This window comes from Physeter macrocephalus, unplaced genomic scaffold, assembly GCF_002837175.3.
Source record: "Physeter macrocephalus isolate SW-GA unplaced genomic scaffold, ASM283717v5 random_1337, whole genome shotgun sequence".
In the NCBI taxonomy this organism is placed as follows: domain Eukaryota; kingdom Metazoa; phylum Chordata; class Mammalia; order Artiodactyla; family Physeteridae; genus Physeter; species Physeter macrocephalus.
The window spans coordinates 5,223-25,000 of NW_021146600.1; the positions used below are offsets into that span (position 1 = coordinate 5,223).

The window sequence follows — 19,778 nt, forward strand, 5'->3', positions numbered from 1 at the left end:
GGGGGCCTGTGCCAGTGTGAGGCGACTGTCATGTGCATGGAGAAAAGTGACGGGGGCAGTGAGATGATCTTTCACAGACTGAACACACCCGTGACCCCAAACCCAGAGCAAGAACAGAACATCCTCAGCCCCAAGAGCCCCTCGTGCTCCCTTCCTAGTCACCGTTCCCGGAGATGGCTGACCGTGAACCTGCACACGTTAGCACCTCACTTTCTGTTCTTTATATCGATGGAGCCATAGTGCAGTGGTTCTTTGCTTTTTGGTTTTTAAAAATAGTTTAGGGATATTTTAAAACAGCCTCATTGAAATATAATTCACATGCGACACAGTTCGCCCACTTAAAGTCTACAGTCAATTTTAGAATATTTTCATCACCCCCAAAAGAAACCCTGTGCCTACGAGCCATTAACTATCCCCCAGCCCCTGGCACCCCCCAGCCCTTCTGTCTCTATGGATTTGCTCATTCTGGACATTTCGTATAAATGGAATCATACACTATGTGGCATTTGTGTGTCTTCTTTCACTTCTAAGTGGTGAAATAAGGTTCATGCTTTTGAGGTTCATCTGTGTTGTAGCATGGGTCAGTACTGCATTCCTTTTTTATGGCCAAATAAATATTCCATTGCTGCAGGCCAGCTGCTCTGTGTCGCCCCCTTTAGAACTGGGCTCTCAGGAATCTAAAAATGTTGGCGTCCACTGATGCCGGCTCCTGAGTTTGGCCAAGTGCTGCAAGCAAGCCAAGCTGGGAGCACTGGGGGATGGGGAGAGGCGGAAACACAGAGATGGAGAGAACACGGAGGCGTCCGGGCCCCAGGCAGGTCCTGCTTCTCCTCCCTGAGCCTCAGCCTCCCCATCTGTAAGGTGGGGGCACGACAGGGGTCAGCTGTGTGATTACAGGACCTTCCAACTCTGACGGTGCTGAATCCTCCGTGTATGTGGCACTTCCTCCTTCCCAGCATGGGTTGGTTCTAGTTTTGAGTTCTGAATCTGAGGGCCCCTGGACATCCTCGTTTTAAGTGGCTAATATCCTTCCTCCTCCTCCCCACTGGGCGTGCCCCCTTGTTCCCCGGAATTACCAGCCTGTGCCCTGGGTCCCTTCCAAGGCCGCTGCCCGTTGAAGTCCAGGGAGCTGGAAGCAGATTCCGAGAACAAAGGATGGCCTTATGCGGGACGGTCAGGTAGGTGAGGGACTTACCTGCCTCCACGCCTGCAAACCCACAGCCTCTAGGACACCCAGCAACACCTGTGCCCAGCAACAGAGTGGCTGTGTTTGAAATTCACCCTCTCCTGCAAGCATCTCTCCTCTCTCTTTTTTTTTTTTGGCCGTGCTGCTCTTTGGCATGCAGGATCTTGTTCCCCGAGCAGGGAGACCAGGGATGGAACCCACGCCCCCCGCAGTGGAAGCGTGGAGTCTTAACCACTGGACGACCAGGGAGGTCCCTCTCTCTCTCTTTTTTAAACAGCTTTACTGAAATACAGTTCACATATCCTACAGTTCACCCACTAAGATGTGCAATGCAGTGTCTTTTAGTATGTTTACAGCGTTATGCGTCCGTCACCACAGTCAATTTTACAACATATTCTTCACCCCCAAAGAATCCCCATTATACCTTTAGACACCGTGCCCATTCCCCATGACTCCCAATCCCCCAGCCCCTGGCAGTCACTAAGCTACTTTCTGTCTCTATGGATTGATTTATTCTGAACATTTCATACGAATGAAATCATACACTATGTGGTCTTTTGTGTCTGGCTTCTTTCACTTAGCACTGTGTCTTTAAGGTCCGTCCATGTTGTAGCCTGTATCTGTATTTCATTCCTTTCTATGGCTGAATAATATTCTCTTATATGGATAGACCATATTTATCCAGTTATCTGTTGGTAGACTTTTGGGGTGTTTCTACTTTATGGCTGTTAGGAGGAATGCTTCTATGAATATTCATGGGCAAATTTTTATGTGGATAAGTGTTTTCATTTCTCTAGGGACATACCCAGGTATATACCTAGGAGTGGAATCCCTGGGTCACATGGTAACTCCATGTTTCTCACTTGTTGAGGACCCGCCACACTGTCTTCCAAAGCTCCAAGCCAGCATCCTGCTTCTCTGATTCCAGAAGGGCCAACTGAGGGTTTCCCTACCTGGGTTTTCTGACCCCTCGGAATGGGGTGCAGATCTTGTGTTGCTGCATCTTCCTGGGGGTGGATGTCTAGGACGTTTATCAGATTCACAGGGGCATCTCTGAGCCTCCAGACCCTCTGTGGTCCTGCCAGTCCAGAGGTTAGAGGAGGAGACAGACCAGTGCAGCATATTCCAGTCCTGTCTCATTCTGGACTGTTCTCATGGAGTCTGCTCAGGATAAAAAAACACAGCTTGAGAAGTGATGAACATGCTCTCTGACGTCTGCTTTCTTTTCTCACTCTTTCCCCGGTGCGCCCCCTCCTTGGTATCCAGCAAGGAGAACTTCAACAACATCCCTGACCTGGAGCTCAACCCGATCCGATCCAAAATCGTCCGTGCCTTCTTCGACAACAGGTGGGCCTTTCTCCTGGAGCTGCCGATGGTGGGTGACTTTGGGGGAGCATTTGCCCATGTAACTTCTTGCATGACTCGTGTGCTCGGAGCAGCCCATTAAGCTGACGCAGAGAAGAGGGGGCTTTGTCAGGTAGGAGCTACAAGCACAGGTCCAGGGTCTGGCAGTCCTGGATTCATGGCTGGGTGACTTGGGACAGCTCACTCAATCTCTCTGGGCCTCTATATTAGTTAGCTATGGCTTTGTAACAAATTACCCCCAAACTTATCAGTTTGAAACAACATATATTTATTGGCTAACCATTTTTGAGAGTCAGGGATCTGGGTTCTCAGGCTCAGGGTGGGGCAGCTGGGGCTACATTCACCCGAAGGGTCGATCTGGGGAGGCTCTGCTTCCGAGCTCACTCTCCTGGCTGTTGGCTGGCGGCATCTCATGGACCAGTCACCAGGGCTACCACGCCTGGCAGCTGGCTTCCCCCAGAGTAAGATGTTCCAATGAGAGAGAGAGAGATTGGGCACCTGAGATGGAAAGCACCATCTTTTGGTAACTTCATCTTGCAGATAACATGCCATGACTTCTGCTGTATTGTCCTCATCAGAAGTCACTGGGTCACCTCGCACTTGGAAAGGGGACTACATGGGGCATGAATACCAGGAGGCAGGATCACTGGGGCCCCTCTTGGAGGCTGCCTCGGTTTTCTCACATATAGAACGGAGGTAATAATAGCACCTGCCTCTCAGGGTTGCTGTGAGGCTGTGCTGAGATGAGGTATGTTAAAGAGCCAGGGTAGCTGTCGTTATGCTCAGCCCCTGGCTTACAGACTGAGGCAGAGAGGCACCATGGACAGCATCCCAAAGCTGAGGCTGACATCAGAGCTCACGTCCCCAAACGTCTAGTGTCGTCGGAGTTGAAAGACTCACATATCCTCATGGAGATCGCTGTGTCTGAGGCTTGGTGGAGAGGTGCAGAGGTGGGGGGGTGAGGGGGTCACGCCCTCTCCAGGCTGCCAGAACCTGTGGACAAACACACCAGGGGCCCAGGCCTGACACCCTGTGTCTGCAGAGATCGCTGAGAAGCAGAGAGAACTGGCAGAAAGAAAGAAGGGAATAGGCATGTCCCTTCCTTGAGGTCATATCAGGGGTGGGGACTCCCGGGTGGGTTTCAAGTTGTACGAGCCTGAACCGCCCAGCTCTGATTCTGCCAGGGCTGCAGGGCCCTGAGCAAGACTCCGGGGCTACGGGGTCCTGAGGCTGCCCCAGAAAATGCAGAGGCCTTCCTCCCGGACCTGTGGGGTGAGACCTGAGGAGAGAGTGCCCAGGAGTTAACTAGGCAAAACAGAGGGAGACCAGAACTGCACGTGCAAAGACCCTGTGGCACAGGGAGTGGTGCAAGTGGCAGAGGGGGCCTGGCTGGAGCACAGAGAGGCCAAGCATGGCGAGAGGTGTGGGGTGGGCAGGGCCCCCGGCTCCTTTTGAATCCTGGTTCTGCCTGCGGAATCCCAGAGGGAGGCCTGGGTGGGCAGTGAGGCAGAGCAAGATTGGGGGCGCTGGCAGCGTGCAGAGGGGAGGTGGCAGGGAGAGCGGTGACGCGGCCCCCAAACGTGGAGATGACATGGTTGTCAGGGCCTAGAGTTGGAGGCATCACAGGAAGATGGTACAGGGTGACCAGAGCCCAGCGATGCCCCACATGTGTCTGTATATCCACGTGCCTGCACGTATGTGTCTGAGAGACTTGTTTCCAGACGGCTGGACGAGACTGGGCCAGTTGTGAAGTTGGCCGGGCCCCGGGGACCCAGCCTTCTCTGGGTTGGAGCTAGAGGGGCTGGTGTCTCCTGCAGTACTAGGTGTGCTAAGGTGAGGAGAGGATGACACCCCAGAGGTCCTGGCAAACCCTGCTTCCCCCGGGCTAGGTGGAGCCCACCTAGGGCCAAGGGCTTGGTTCTTCCATCCTCACCGCCGGCCCAGGAGGAGACAGGTTGGGCTGTAGAGGGGCCCGAGGGAAACCTCTGGTATCCTGATTGGGGGGTGGGTTTCTCAGGTGCACACATTGGTCCAGACGTAAGATATGTGCCTTTTACTGTATGTAATTATTCCTTAAAACAAATCTGGGGACTTCGCTGGTGGCACGGTGGTTAAGAATCCGCCTACAGGGCTTCCCTGGTGGCGCAGTGGTTGAGAGTCCGCCTGCCGATGCAGGGGACACGGGTTCGCGCCCCGGTCTGGGAAGATCCCACATGCCGCGGAGCGGCTGGGCCCGTGAGCCGCTGGCCGCTGAGCCTGCGCGTCCGGAGCCTGCGCTCCGCAACGGGAGAGGCCCCAACAGTGAGAGGCCCGCGTACCGCACACACAAAAAAAGAATCCACCCACCAATGCAGGGGACACAGGTTCGAGCCCTGGTCCGGGAAGATCCCACATGCCGCGGAGCAACTAAGCCCGTGCGCCACAACTACTGAGCCTGCGCTCTAGAGCCCGTGCGCCACAACTACTGAGCCCACATGCTGTAACTACTGAAGCCCGCATGCCTAGAGCCCGTGCGCCACCGCAATGAGAAGCCACCGCAATGAGAAGCCCGCGCACCGCAACGAAGAGCAGCCCCCCCGCCACAACTAGAGGAAGCCCGTGCACAGCAGCGAAGGCCCAACGCAGCCAAAAATAAATAAATAAGAAGTAAATAAAAATAAATTTATAAAACAAACAAAGGAAAACCCAAATGTGGCCCGAGGTGGCTTGGTGCTCAGCTGTCCCCTGTGGGAACCAGGACAGATCCAGGAGTTGCGTTTTCAGCTCTTAGAGTGGAATCCAGGCGTCGCCGGGCTGCTGTCCACGAGTGCTGCCTCTGCTGAGCGGCCGGTGCGCGGGCAGGGGCCAGAGGACAGGAAGGCGCGCCCCGAGTCCACAGTCCATAGTCAGGGGCAGGGGAGCCCCCCTGCTGTACCTGGAGCACCTGAGGTGAGGACAGAGCTCTTCAGGGCGGCGCAGGTGTAGTGGCACCTGAAGGGTGGAGGAAGGGGCCTCAGTCGACCGGGGAACGTTGAGTGCCGGGGAGGTGGACGTTGAAACAAGCTTCTGGACCCCTGGGGAGGGGAGTGTGGCGGGAAGGGGTGGTGAGAGCTGGGCGGCTGGGACCAAACCTCTTGGGCCTGGGAGACCAGGTTGGGGGCTTGGGGGTCAACCCAAGAGCTGGGGGAGCTTCCCAGAGGGCATCGAGCAAGGGACCGACAGAGTCTGATTTGCTTTTTGCAAAGCTCGTTCTGTCTGCATGTGGTGAGCCCACTGAGATGGTGGAGGCTGGACCAGGCTGTCCCAGGAGAGACGAGGAGGGCTCCCAGAGAGATCAGAGGAGTGAAACTGGAGATGGACTGGATATGATGGGGACGGAGTCAAGGGATTCCGGGGTCTGCAGGTCTGCAGTGCAGGCAGGTCACGCGGCACCTGCTCTAGGGAATTGCTGTCGGAAGATGACGCGTGACAGCAGGAGGGGGAGGGCAGTGGCCAGTAGATGACGGCGAGAGCCTCTCCTGTGGGTCCTGGGGCCTCAGCCTGGGGCGGCTGCTTAGAGACATGGTGTGGAGAAAGGGAGGCCCCGGGTGAGTCGGTGGGCAGCGCAGAAGTCACCAGATAGGGGAGGATTAAGGAAAGGCTTCCCTAGCCTGGACCCAGAACAGCTCGGCGCCTGTGCATCCTTCACGTCTCGTCCTGTAAGTTCCAGCAAGGAGGTCGGGGAGGACTCAGAGGAGGGGCTGGAGGCGGGATTTTCCTTTCAAGAAATACCAGCGTCCACCTTGCTTCCTAAGACGTTTTGAACCAAGAAGCTGGTCTTGGAAGGCAGTTTGAGCTGGGTCTGTCCCCACCTCCAAGGGCTCTGACCCTTACAGGGTCATCGGAGAGTTAAGGAAGCGAGAAGACTGCTCTAAATCAGGCATCCTTGCAGAAAGAATGCTCTCGTGCTGGGTTGCAGATTTGGATGTAGCCCCTGTTCTTCTGTCCCCCGACCCAGGTCTTGGGTGCTCCGCTGTGGAAGTGGACTGGAGTGCACGTGGGTCTGGCTCTAGGTGCTGTGTCTGGGTTTCCTCGGTCTCTGCATTGTGGCCACCTTTAGAGACCGTGATGCTGGCCCATGTGGACCTCCCGGGGACACTAGGAGGAGAAGGGATGCCTAGCCCCTGAATCAGGTCCTGATGCTGAAGCAGCCAGGTCTCGACCTTCCCTGAGAAGGACCCATTCGTGGCCAGCCTGCCCCGGGGTTTATCACGTGTTCCCCGAGCTCATTGTCATCCTTCTCGCTGCAGCCTGAACCCCTCGAGAAGGACGTGCGACCCAAAGACAGCGAAAAGTACCTCCGAGGAGCCCGATAAATCCTGGGGCTATTTTTACGCCCTGTAAATTTGGACTGTGCCCCTGACAGCAAGAACTCTGAGATTATTAAAAATCTGCCTGGAGGAGTAGTGGAAAAACTTTGTAAGATCGAAGATTTCCGGGAAGATGGAGAAAAAACACTAAGACTAGGCTTCCTGACCGAGTCCAGGAGAAGATCTCGCCTTCCCTCTCAGATTTGTTGTTTCCTGATCCACCTTCCCTGTTCCAGGCTTGGGAGCCACCTCTTTCTGGAAAATGTCCTGGAATGGAAGATTGGGAATAGCGAGATGTCTAAACTGTGAAGTGCGGTGCACACTTCAGGGGCAGTATTTGAAAAGGAGTAGATGGGCCCCTAGAGAGAGAAGCTCGAATGTATTCCTTTAAACCGAGATATGGTCCTAACTGTAGGTGGGACCCAAATGCATTTGACAAGCACTAGCCCTTGGCTGTTCGTTATCCCGGGCCAGCTGAGAACTGTCTCTTTGCAAAAGGATGCACAGTGAGGGCAGCAGGACCCCCAGCCCATCAGCCCGATGGCCACCTGCACCAGCGCGAGTCGGTTAGTGATGAGGGCTTGGCAGCAGTGGGTCAGGAGCCCGTGTTTGGTTGGCGTCATCTCCAGGCTGTTTTCTCAGCTTTTCTTCTCTGCCAGGGCCCTCACCCAGTGGCTCTTCAGTGCACTCACGCATTTGCTGAGTACCCGCCGTGCGCTAGGCACAGGGCAGACCCAGCCTTGGGTTCGCTCCCTGAGCCCCGCCTAGAACGCGAGCCCTTTTCTTGCCCCTGCAGGAAAGCACATCCATAGGGATGTTGGAGTGGTGGGAAAGTGCACGGGGAAGGGAGGTGTGACGCAGGCCACCCTGGGACTCTGTGCCATGATCTATTAGAGAACCTGCAGTCATTGGCGAGGTTTGCACTTTGGTAGGAAACGTTGCTCAGAGCTGCCTGCAACTGATCATCGTGCTCCAGGTTTAAACAGCTGATAGCAGGAATTGGCAAACTTTCTCTAAAAGGCCAGAGAGTAAATATTTTAGGTTTTGCGGGCCACATGGTCTCTGTCACAGCTGCTCAACTCTGCCTCTGTAGCTTGTAAGCAGCCACGGATACTATGGAAATCAACGGGCCTGGCCGTGTGCCAATAAAACTTTATTTATGGACGCCGAAATTTGCATTTCATGGAATTTTCACTTGTCATGAGATGCTCTTCTTTTTTTTCCCAGCATTTTTTTTCAACCATATTAAAACATAAAAACCCTTCTTAGTTTATGGGCGGTATAAAAATAGGCAGCATGTGGGATTTGGCCCCCAGGCTGCAGTTCGCAGACCCCGATCTAAAGGTAAGGGTCAGGAGACGTAGCTGGGTGAATTACTGCCTCGGTTTCCCCGTGTTTAAGTGCCCAGCTCTGTGCACCGCAGCATGCCCGGGCAGCCCTCCATCCCAGCAGCTGTGCCGTTGCCCGTGTCTCCCCCCAGGCCCTCAGACGGTGATTTCTTGGGGGGAGCGCCGGGGAGGGGCTGGACTGAACTGCCCTGGGGCCCGGGGCCCCCGCGAGCAGGTTGTTGGGAAACAGAACCCAAGGCTGGGACAGCCATGGTAGGTGAAGTGGGTGCCCAGAAGTGCCGGGTTCTCGAGGTCTCTTGGTAGCGGAAGGACGAGATTCTGTTGTTACTGTGCTTCCGACACCTCCTCGTTGCTCCCGTAGGAACCTGCGCAAGGGGCCCGGCGGCCTGGCTGACGAGATCAACTTCGAGGACTTTCTGACCATCATGTCCTACTTCCGGCCCATCGACAGCACCATGGATGAGGAGCAGGTGCAGCTGTGCCGGAAAGAGAAGCTAAGATGTGGGTGTCTCGGGCCCCGCCCCGGTGCGCGCCTGGCCGCCCGTGTGTCCCCGAGACCCGGTGCACCCCCGGGGCGGGGAGGGAGGGTCAGGGAGCACCAGCCCAGGCCGTGGGGAGGTTGGTCCCGATCTTCACACACAGACGGTGGCCTTTGCGCCTCACTCTCCTCTGAGGCTGCTCCTTGGCAGCCTCCTTGTTGACACGTCTCGGCAGCTGGTGGTTTCTGGGAACAGAAGGAGGTGTCAGAGATTGGAAAAGGTTATTAAGGCCCTTGGTCTGGACAGACCTGGTTCAGTCCAGCCCCTTCCCTAAGCAGCTGTGTGACCCTGAACCTGACGGTGGGGATGAGGACTGAGCATAGGGGTGATTCTGAGGCTGGGTGGGATCTCGGGTGCTTCCTGAAAGTTCCTTTCTTCCCTCCCCTGGCCCATGACTGGCCACCACACGCAGCTTCACGGAGAGGCCTCTGTGGGGCTCGTCTGTCCCGGAGGAGCCTCTGCTGGCCCTGGGCTCTGAACAAGTTTAGCTGGGATCGGCCTTGGAGGGGGATGGCCACCCAGAGTCCCAGGGTGGCTTGCGTCACATCTCCCTTCCGCGTGCACTTTCTCACGACTCCAGCATCCCTCTCCATGCCACCCGAGGCAGCAGCGTCTGCAGGGACGTGTAAACGCGGGCTTGGGCTATACTTAGCTGGGATGTGTCCTGAGGGCTGTTGGGGGCAGGGCGGTGATGCCTGGTGTCCGCCCGGATTCCACACTGTTCCAAGGGCCAGGTCAAGGGGTGTGAGGGCTGTGGGATGGGACGGACTCTGGTTCAAACCCCCGGCTGTCCCTCCCTTAACGGGGTGGCTGCGGGCAAATGCCTCAGCTTCTGTGAGCTTGGCAGCCCCGTCTGTGAAATGGGCTCAGGGCAGCCCTGGCCTCATGGGGTCATGTGAGGATGAGGGGAAGAGATGTTTGCACAGCGCCGGGCTGGATAAATGCCAGGGCCGAGGACTTTGTGAGCTTGAGGCTCCCTGAGGCTGAGCCAGGGGGCGGAGAGGTCACCTCCCCTTCAGCTCCTGGCTCTGTTGGGCTGCGGGATGCTGAGTGATGTCAGTAAAGCGACCACGTGATGACACTAAGAGTGAAATAACCAGAGCAGGTGTGAATGCCCCTCGTACCATCGGGCCGGCTCAGATCAGCCAGGGGCAGGATGTAGGCAGCCGGGTCCATGATCTGCCGCAGGCCTGGGATGACAGCCACCCTCTTGGGTCTGTCAGGAATGACACTTGGAAATAACGCTGATCTGGCTTCCTGTTAATGAGACTGTCACATCATCTGCAGTCACAGTGTGCCAGGCGGTCGCTGGCCCTGGTCCACCAGCCTTAGCTCACCTGGCAACACCATGAGGCAGATGTGTGGTTGCTCCCATTTTACAGATGGGGAAGCTGAGGCTCAGAAAAGTTAAGTCACTTGCCCAAGGTCACCCACCAGGAAGTGGTCGGTTTGGCTCCATGGCCTTTGCCCTTGCCCCCTATGGCTCTGGCAGTTAGGTTTCCGTTACTGGGGTCTTTTGCTCAGTTTGAGGTAGGGGAAGGTTGGGGGGCCTTGCCTGACTCAGCCGCTCTCTCCCCCCTGCCGCCCCCAGTTCTGTTCCACATGTATGACTCGGACAGCGACGGCCGCATCACCCTGGAAGAGTATCGAAATGTAAAGTATGCTCCCGCGCCGGCGGGGCCCCAGCGCCTCCCCTGCCCTGCGGCCGGGATGGAGGCCCGAGGTCACAGCGTCTCTGCTCCACTGGCAGGTGGTCGAGGAGCTGCTCTCTGGAAACCCCCACATCGAGAAGGAGTCTGCGCGCTCCATCGCCGACGGGGCCATGATGGAGGCGGCCAGCGTCTGCGTCGGGCGGATGGTGAGAGCTGCCGGGGCCGGACCCCCAGATCCCCCCTCCCCCTGCCGACCCCGCCGTGCCGTGCCCTGATACTAGTCTGTGTTTCTGGAAGGCCCCAGCGGGCAGAGGCTCTGCGTGTCCTGCTCGCCACTCTAACCGGGCCTGGCGCAGACCACTGCTCAGAGGCCTCTCGCTGCTTTCCTGTCCCCCCAGAAGACCGGCCCGATGTCCCAACCCCTGGGGGGTCGGGCCAAGCAGGGGAGTCAGGGCTTTGTGGGCCGTAGACCCCACTACGTAGCTTCCTCGGGCCCACGGGCAGCGCCTGGAAGTGCCAGGCCCAGTCGGCGTACAGCCCGGGCTTGCTCTCAATTTAATTATTACTGAGGGGATTTGGGGCCTGGAGGGCAGGGGTCAGCAGGGAGCTCTCTTGAGGGCCCACGATCTGGGGTCCAGCGAGGAGCTGGAAGCAGCGGGGCGTGACGTGTAGATGAGACAGAGGAGAGGGGCTGGGCCATCAGGGCTTGTGCGCTGATGAGGATGGGAGGTCCCCTGCTGACAGAGACAAGAGAGGATTCGACCAGAGGCACTTGCAAGGCTGCTGCGGTGGCCCAGGCGGAGGGCTGGGCTCGAGCTGTGATGGGGAGGAAGGCGGTGGCACCGCGTGAATAGGAGCTGGACCACAGCTGGACACAGCTGAGGCTTGTCAGGCTCCCACTGGCGTAGAAGTGGCTGGGTCATTTCTTGGAACCGTGCTGTCGGGCCTGGGGTGATGTCGGTGAGTTAGAGCAGGGTTTCTCCGCCCGGCCTTGTTGGCACGTGGGGTTGTCCTGGGGTTGCAGGGGGTTGAGCAGCCTCCCTGGCTTCCACCCACTAGATGCCAGTCACACCCTCCAAGTCGTGACAACCAACATGTCTCCAGACATGGCCCACCGTCCCTGGGGCGGGGGGGCGAAGTCACCCCCAGTGCAGAACCGTTGGCGCAGAGGGGCACAGGAGCGAATGGTCAGGGCAGTGGTGACTGGCACGTCGTATGAGCGGCCACTGCCGGCTTTGACGTGCTCAGATGGCGCTGTCGTCAGGGTGGGGAGGCACGGACTCTGGCAGGCGCCCCCTGGAGGCTCCAGGCCGCCAGGTGCCCCCAGGGTGACCACGCAGCGTGTGCAGGCACCGTGCTGGGTTCTTCACGTGCATCACTTGATTTGTAACCTTGCTTCACTGGTGGGGACATAAAGAATTTTCTGGACTTTGGGGGCAGCGATCTTTTTGCTGCGCTCGGTGGACTCGCTCTTGCAGGGCCGGGTCCAGTCCAGACAGCCCCTGACGCAGGGGCTCGGAGCCCCCGGGAGCCGTGCGGGCAGGCACGTGACCATCTCCATGGACTTCGTTCCCTGAGGGTTTCTGGTGGTCCCCCTGGGCCCGTCCCCTCTGGCTCCTGTGTATTTATAGTGGCTGCAGCCCCAGACGCCATCATGGCTTTGGGGTGACCCCAGCCCCGATGGAGGGGTGTTTTCCTGCTGGAACCTGCTGTCTGTGCCCAGGCCTGTCATCAGGAGATGGCAGGCGGGGGGGCTGAGGTCACTTTCTCGGCCTGTATTTCACTTGTCTGCTTCGGGGGCCCAGGGAGAGGCTTCTGGCTTTGGCGAAGCCACCCCACTCACCCTACTTTTCTAACTGCCGCGGAAAAGGCCGGTGACCTCGGTGGGGAGCGCGGGGATTCCCCGGCCGGCTTGCCCGAGCCAAACTCCCACTTGATTTAATGACACTCTCCTTCGTTAAATTGCTCCCCGTCCCACTCCAGTTTCCGTTGGCGACAGTTTTCTTAATTTGCTGTAGTAAAATTGTTGGCAGCTGGCAGCTGCTGATCTGCATAGAAGCTGCACAAGCCTGGAAGCTGGGGCATTCCGGGAGTCCGTGCCGGCTTCCTGGGTGTGCGTCGCGCTCATCGTGTGCGTCTTTCTCTACGTACGGATCCTCTGCGTGCTCTTCGAGTGTTTTCTCGTGTGATCGCCGACCAGATACACACAGAGGCGCAGGGTGAGGGGTGGCCGAGTCAGTTCACACCCTGTGGCCTCTGAGGACGCTTAACATTGCTGCCCGCACCTCTCGCCAAAGACCAATGACGCATCGCCCCACTGTAACGGACCTCCGAAGCCGGCTGTCGACTGCGGCAGTGAGCTCTCTCCAGGGTGTTTCCCTGGAAAGCCTTGTTGTGGCTGGAGGCTGGGGCAGCCGTGCTGGGGTCTCAGCCTAGGGCGCTGCCCTGACCCTGCAGCCCCTCCACCCGGTGCCCGCCCTCCAGCCCGGGTCTTGGGCCGGCGGGGCCTTATCTGTAATTAGCTCCCCTCGCCGCCCTAGGAATCCGGGGTCTCTGGCAGGGATGGGCCGCCACTTCTGTCTGTGCCCCTGGGCAGGAAGAGCAGACGGCCCTAGGGACAGGGCTGGCCCAGGCCTTCTAAAAAAATTGGTGTTTTTTCATAAAATTAAAAAGTATATCCAGGGGACTCCCCTGGCGGTCCAGTGGTTAAGACTTCGCCTTCCAATGCGGGGGGTGCGGGTTCGATCCCTGGTCGGGGAGCTAAGATCCCACATGCCTCTCGGCCGAAAAACTAAAACATAAAACAGAAGAAATGTAACAAATTCAATAAAAACTTTAAAAATGGTCCACATCCCCCCACAAAAAAAAAAAATCTAAAAAAAAAAAAAGTATATTCAAAATCAGATTAAGAACAGAACCCACCTCTGGGAGCTGTTGTAAGGTTTGTATCAGTTCATGGTAATAACGTTTGTAAAGTACACACAGCAAACGCTCAGAGAGCGCCTGCCGATGTTTTCTTAAATACACGTAGGAACAAATTTCCAAGCGGTACGGAAAGAGAAGCGCGTCTTTCCTGGCCCTCCTCCCATCGGCCCTGGTCCTTTTCCCTAAAGGGAACTGCCCTTGATGGTGTTTTTCCTGACACAGACCGACGTGTACACGTGTGTCTTTCGGTTCTGATTCACACAGAATGGTGCTGAACTGCCGCGGCTCCCTCTCCCCCACGCTGACCCCACAGGTCCACGGGGCAGGTGGCAGCCGTCTGCTTAGTGATGTAGGACAGAATCTGCAGCCATCTTTCTGCTCCTTGTTTGTTTTTTTCCACCGTGTATGTATCTTGGAGCCACTTCCATATCAGCAGGTCTAGATCGACCCCTTCTTCGTGGTAACCAATAGCCAGGGCGACCACCATTTATCTGGGTGGTCTTGTATTGACGGGCAGTGGGGTGTCAGCCCAGCTTTCACTGTCACAAAGGGCGCCGTGGGGACTTGGTCTTAGCACCAGGGGCAGGAGCCCCATTTATCATCTCGTGTGTGTGCAGAGACTGGCACTGCCAGTGACTCGGCAGGTGGGAGGCTCCCGGGCCAGGTATTACCAGGGTGACTCACTTGGCCCTTTCCCCAGTGTCTGGAGTGCAGGCTGGCCCAGAACTGGTCTTACCAAGGCTGGTTTGAGGAGGCAGGACCAAGAAATGGCAGGAGGTGTCTGCTGGTGGCCGTGCTGTTGGGGAGTGGCGGGAGGCGGCCGTGCCGGGTGGAGCGAGCCCCGCCTGTGTGCCCACCCTCTTCCTTTCCCACCCTCGTCTGCCCTGTCCTCCCTGGGGGGCGTGGGGGGGGGGGCCCTGGTGAGCCTGCACCACCTTCCGTCCCACCATCAAGCCAGTGAAGGGGACGCTGGAGTTCAGGGCGACCAGCCTCAAGCTGGAGGCGAACAATCCAGAATGTTCTCCCCATTCTCATGATTCTACCTAAATGGCCCCAGCCTTCTGTGTTGCAGGGTGGGGGGAAGATGGAGAGTCTCCAGGCAGAAGCCCCTCACCGCACCCTGTGCTCTGTCCCCAGGAGCCTGATCAGGTGTACGAGGGCATCACTTTCGATGACTTCCTGAAGGTGGGTACCTGGGGGTAGGGGTGGGCGTGGGCACAGGGGCTGTGCTGGGGGCTTGAGGGGGCCCCTGCTGGTCAGGAGGAGATGGGCATCTCTGTGGAAAGGGGTCAAGCCTGGGTGTGGCCTTTAAAATAGTTTAAACTGGTTTTACTTATTTTTATTGGAAGGGTGATGATAGGTATACACGGTCAGGACAGCTAAGCAAGTGCAAAAGGGCCTGTGAGGAAAACTCCATTCTTCTCCCCCCGCGAGTCCCTGGTCCCCCTCCTCAGAAGCACCCTGTTGACAGTGGGAACCAGGGTTCTGGAATGTTCTGTGCCTGTACGCTGCTCTTCACAGAAGCACACACTGGTGCTGACCACGTGTGGTTCCGCCCTGGGCCTCGCAGTCCGTGCTGTTTGTCTGGCTGCCCACCTTCTACCTGTTAGTGGACGTTCAGGCCTCGCCCAGCCTTCACTGCTACAAACCTGCTCGCAGGCTGGGAACTGGGGCCCCTCGCTGCTCTGACAGGCAGATCCCCGTGGCAAGGAGTCAAGCCCCCCGTGCCCTGCCCGTGCTTTGGCCCTGGGCATCCCAGCAGCGGTGTCGCCGAGCCCCTTCCAGGAGGCGAGGAAGATGGGAAGTCAGGGGGACGATACCCAGGGTGGCCCCCTGGCCGGCCGCCAACTCTCCGGGTGGCCCCGAGGGAAACAGGCCTGTGCCTGGGTTGGGGCCGGGGACTCTGGTGAGCTGAGGGGCAGCTCGGCCCGGCGCTCCCCCAGAGTGCGCCGCCAACCTGGCCAGTCATGGCAAGAGGAGGGGGGCGGGTGGCACAGACCTGGGCCTGAGGGAGAGACCCGAAGGGCCTGCTGGGCCGGAGGAGGACAGGGGCCCCCCTCCGCCGCCCCCAGGGCTGGGCAGGGCAGGCAGACTGGGAGAGGCTGAGTTGGCATTGGTGCCACAGGTCACCTTGGCTTGTTCTGAGGTCTGCACTCCAGAAAAGTGATGACACCCAAGCAGGAACCAGAATAAGGAGTTAGAAGACCAGGGAGGCCAGGGAAGGTTAGGGAGGAAGGACGGCTGCTTTGAGCCAGAAGATAGGATGAAATCCAATTTTGGCCTCAGAAACCAAGCTTCTTCCTCAGAAGGCCGCCCCCGCCACTGCCCCGCCTCTAGTGTTCCCAAGCCCGTTGCCTCTGCACCGTGAGAGTTTTTCCTGACCAGCCGGCCCATCCCATTCTCTGAGCCCCACCACTAGCCTCTTGCCACCTGGCATCACCCGGCCTTTGGCAGAAACCACCCACCCTGGCATCCGGGTATCTTCTCCTGGGAACGTCTTGTTCACCCAACAAGGAAAGCACCTGGCGGACCGTAGGCGTGTGACAGTGGCAGGAAATGTGCTGAGGCCTCCCTGCCACTTGGGTCCCACAGGGCTCTGCTTTCCCCAGCTTCAAGGCTGTCCCTGGAGATGTTGAGGGTGACAGCTTGAGAGTTTGAAGTTCTTACATAAGCAGGGAGACAGTGACAAGTCACCGCCCACCACGTCCCTCCGTTCCTGGTCGCATCCTGCCCGCCATCTCTCCATCCCTGGTCCTCCTGGGCCCCGAGTGGCCAAGGAGCTGGCGGGCGCACAGTCCTGCCCGCGCTGGGGCTTCCTAGTATGGCAGATACAGGGTCTGGTGGCCTGAGTGTCCGCTAGGGCCCTAGCCAGGAGGGACCGTGACGGCAGTGCCAGTAGCAGGTATGTGGTGATGGATGTGGTCTTTGGCAGAAATTACCTTTCCTGGGCATGAGCCTTGTCTGTCTGGAACATGGTGACCTCCTATCCCTGGGAGGTTGTGAAGACCTAACTGTTGTGACCTTTAAATTAATGATGATGCACAGCCCTTAACAGTTTATAAACCGCTTCCGTGCATGATTCCCCTGGAGCCCCCAGAACATTCCGTGAACGGGCAGCACAGGTGGTGGTCTCGCCATTTTTCTTGTGAAAAGGAGGTTTAGTGGGGTTAAGGAATTTGCGTGAAAATCATAGAGCCTGAAGTGGTGGGTGGGATTCAAGTGACTTCAGCTGAGAGCTTGGACTCAGTACTTAATAATAACTTGCTGTGACAATCCAGAAAGAATCCAAATGTCAGAGCCCAATTAACCAGCAAAAAGGCAGATGGAAGTTTCTCTTCCACGCTTCGCACTGGATTCCACCTGCGGGCGCTTCTCCGCGGGTGGCGGAGGAGGGCGGGTGGGAGAGTGGCCGAGGACTCCAGTGGGGATGCCCGCTCACGCTGCTCCGTCTGTTCCAGATCTGGCAGGGGATAGACATCGAGACAAAGATGCACGTCCGCTTCCTTAACGTGGAAACCATCGCCCTGTGCCACTGACCACCCCTCCCCCGCGGAGAACCCGCACTTGGACCCGGGCGGCGAGGCCCACGGGGGCCCTTTTGCTACAGCTTTGTAAATAGTCAGCATCCCTCGCTCATCTCTTTTTCCCGCAGGGTATGGTACATGGGGCTTTGCTGTTTTTATCTCCAATAAAAAAGAAAAAGGGTTTGTTGATGAACCTGGCTCCTGTCCGTTCCCCACGTCCACGCACGTGGCCTGGCCATTTGGCGGCCCGAGGCTGGCCGACTGTGGGCGAGGGGCAAGCAGCAGCAAGTCTTCAGAGGCTGGTTTGCAAGGGGATTTATTTTTTCCTTCCTTTCTGGTTTATCTTGGGTTAAATATTTGCTGTTTTCCCTGCATGAGTGCTGGGAATTCACCTGCCTTCTCAAGCCTAGGCAGGAAAGTAAGGAAAAGCAGCTCCTCGCTCCATGGGGGCCGGGACTTGGGCGGGTGGGGGGGGGGGCTTCCTTGGTGCCACGGCCGTATATTCAGACCCAAGGAGGAGACGAGAGAGAGGAGCTGAGCCTGGGCCAGCTGCAGTGAGCGCCCGAGCTCGCCCCGCGGCGTCGCTCCCTGGGGGGCCGGGCTTTGGGGGGGGGGGGGGGGGGGGCTTCCTTGGTGCCACGGCCGTATATTCAGACCCAAGGAGGAGACGAGAGAGAGGAGCTGAGCCTGGGCCAGCTGCAGTGAGCGCCCGAGCTCGCCCCGCGGCGCTGGGGCCGCCGGCGGTCAGGGCCTGGCGGGAACAGGCTGGGTGTGCCCTGCGGCCCTTCCTCAGGATGGGGGCCGGCTGCACGGTCTGCACTCCACTGTCCCAGCGCAGCAGCAGGGGAGGTGACTGCCCCAGGTAGCATCTCCCACAACTCCGGTTGTCACCTTTCGGCAGTGGGGTTGGAGGGGAGGAAGAAACAAAGGTCACTGATCTCGGTTGGTGGCAGTGGCCCATGAGTCAGCAGAGGGCTGGCAGCCGGTGGTGCCCTGGTGACCTGCTGACTCGCTCGGGAGAGCTGCCATCACCGTGGTCACTGGTCACTGTTTACATTCCAGGCCTCCTCCTGGTCGTTGGCTTTCATCGACACTTGCTGGGAGGCACCTTCCTAGCCTTCCAGGAAAGTTCCCCTGATAATTGGCTATTGCTATTATTTGCATTCTTGAATTTGTAATTCAGTTTTGATGTTAAGTGTGCTTTATCTGTCTTATACCCACATGTTGGGGTTCAGAATGTAACAGGCGCCCCCTGGAGTCTCATCCGATGCCCAGCGCCTGGTCTTCCCTTCCGAGGCAGTCATGATGGTCCTTCTGACATCCGCTCCCCCAGCTGTGTTGTGCACACGTTGCTTAGGACGAGATTAACGTCAGTATTAAATAAGCCAGCAGGCGTCCCGAGGGCGGCAGTGGAGCTGGGAAACCCTCATCATTTAGACAGGGAGGGCTGGCGCGGGCATCCCGCCCTAGTGAGCGTGCGGTGGACCGGGCTGGGCCTCCGACCCCAGCCATGCCTGAGGAACGCCGGGCTCCACGATGCGCCTGACAGGCAGGCGGCCAGGGGCAGCGCGGCCCCATCTCCGGTAAGTAGAGAGTGGTCTGAGGTCACTTCCAGAACTCTGCTTCTTTTTTTTAAATTTTTTAAAATTTTTATTTTATTTTTTAAATCGAAGTATAGTTGATTTACAATGTTGTGCTAATTTCTGCTGTACAGCAAAGTGACTCAGTTATACATACATATATATATATATTCCTTTTTTAATATTTTCCATTATGGTTTATCCCAGGAGATTAGATGTAGTTCCCTGTGCTACACAGTAGAATCTGCTTATTTAGACTTGTGCTTAATTCCACAGATATTTTGACATTTTCAAAGCAGTAGGTCAGGGCCAAGACTGTGCTTCTTACTCTCCAGGTGCCAGCAATGGGGTGGGAAAGTGGGATGTGATCTCCCTCCCCACTCCCCCCTTCTCTTGCTGCTGGGATCAGTTGCTCACACCCCTGGGTGCCTGGCTGCCCACAGAAGGAATCTAGAAAGGCCTGGTGTGGGGAGACCTGGTCCTGTTTAGGTGCTAGTTAGCTGTCGTCCAGGACGGGTCTCCAGTGAGACCCCTGCAGCCTGGCAGAAGCGCGCGTCCCCCGTGCCCTTCCCTGCCCCGCACTACTGCCAGGGACCCGTGGAGTTACAGAGCAGCAGGCACTGCTGGTGCGGCCACCGTAGGCTGGGTTTTCTGGGATTCTCCCAATTTGCTTCCATCTTCTTCTCAACAAAGGCAGTTCATTAAAGTGTTTTTATAAATAATAGATCTTCCATCAGCGCCCCTGCAGGGCCTGCGTTTGGGAGACATGGCCACTGTGGGCACAGGCAAGCGTTTGCCCTTGTTCAGACCACCGAGGGCCGGCCTCGTGTCTTTGAAGCTTTGAGCCTCAGCTTACCTAAACCACTAATTAAGAAGAGATTTATTCACCCTGAGCCCAGTCCATACTGCTCTCCAAACCGTTTGTTCACTGTCACTGAGGATGTCGTCTAATCGGCAGGGTTGGGGCTCATTTCCACCAGAGCGTGGGCCAGAGTCCACCAGGGGCTCCCCCGCCGGCCCCCAGGGCACCGTGTGCGTGATGTGTTTTCACTCGTTTGGTCGTTCCGGGAGTGATCGGGGTCAGCTATTAGTTGGTGCGGACCTGCTCCTAGGAAGGGTGGTTATTCCCCGCAGTCTGCTGGCCTTTGATTAGAAAGAACGAGGGTCACTGCTCTGGGTACGCATCTCAGGACGGCTGTCTGGGCAGTGCGGTCTGCAGAGGCTGGAGGCTTGGAAACGGCCCCTTACGGGCTGGACTGGTGGGCGTGCCCAGGAGGGGCTTTCTGGCTGCAGAGACCCTGAGGGAGTGTAGCACCCTCCCCCCATCTGA

At 57.5% G+C, this 19,778-nt stretch overlaps 1 protein-coding gene across 1 annotated transcript; it reads left to right on the top strand.

Annotated features, from left to right (window-relative positions):
- The first annotated feature begins 1,155 nt into the window (after nt 1-1,155).
- Nucleotides 1,156-17,193, top strand: TESC (tescalcin). The gene is made up of 7 exons (XM_028486827.1): nt 1,156-1,178; nt 2,453-2,533; nt 8,590-8,729; nt 10,359-10,420; nt 10,518-10,625; nt 14,482-14,529; nt 16,803-17,193. Exons 1-7 carry the CDS (start codon nt 1,156-1,158, stop codon nt 16,878-16,880), a joined length of 540 nt encoding a protein of 179 aa, XP_028342628.1. The 3' UTR covers nt 16,881-17,193.
- The last annotated feature ends 2,585 nt before the right edge of the window (nt 17,194-19,778 follow it).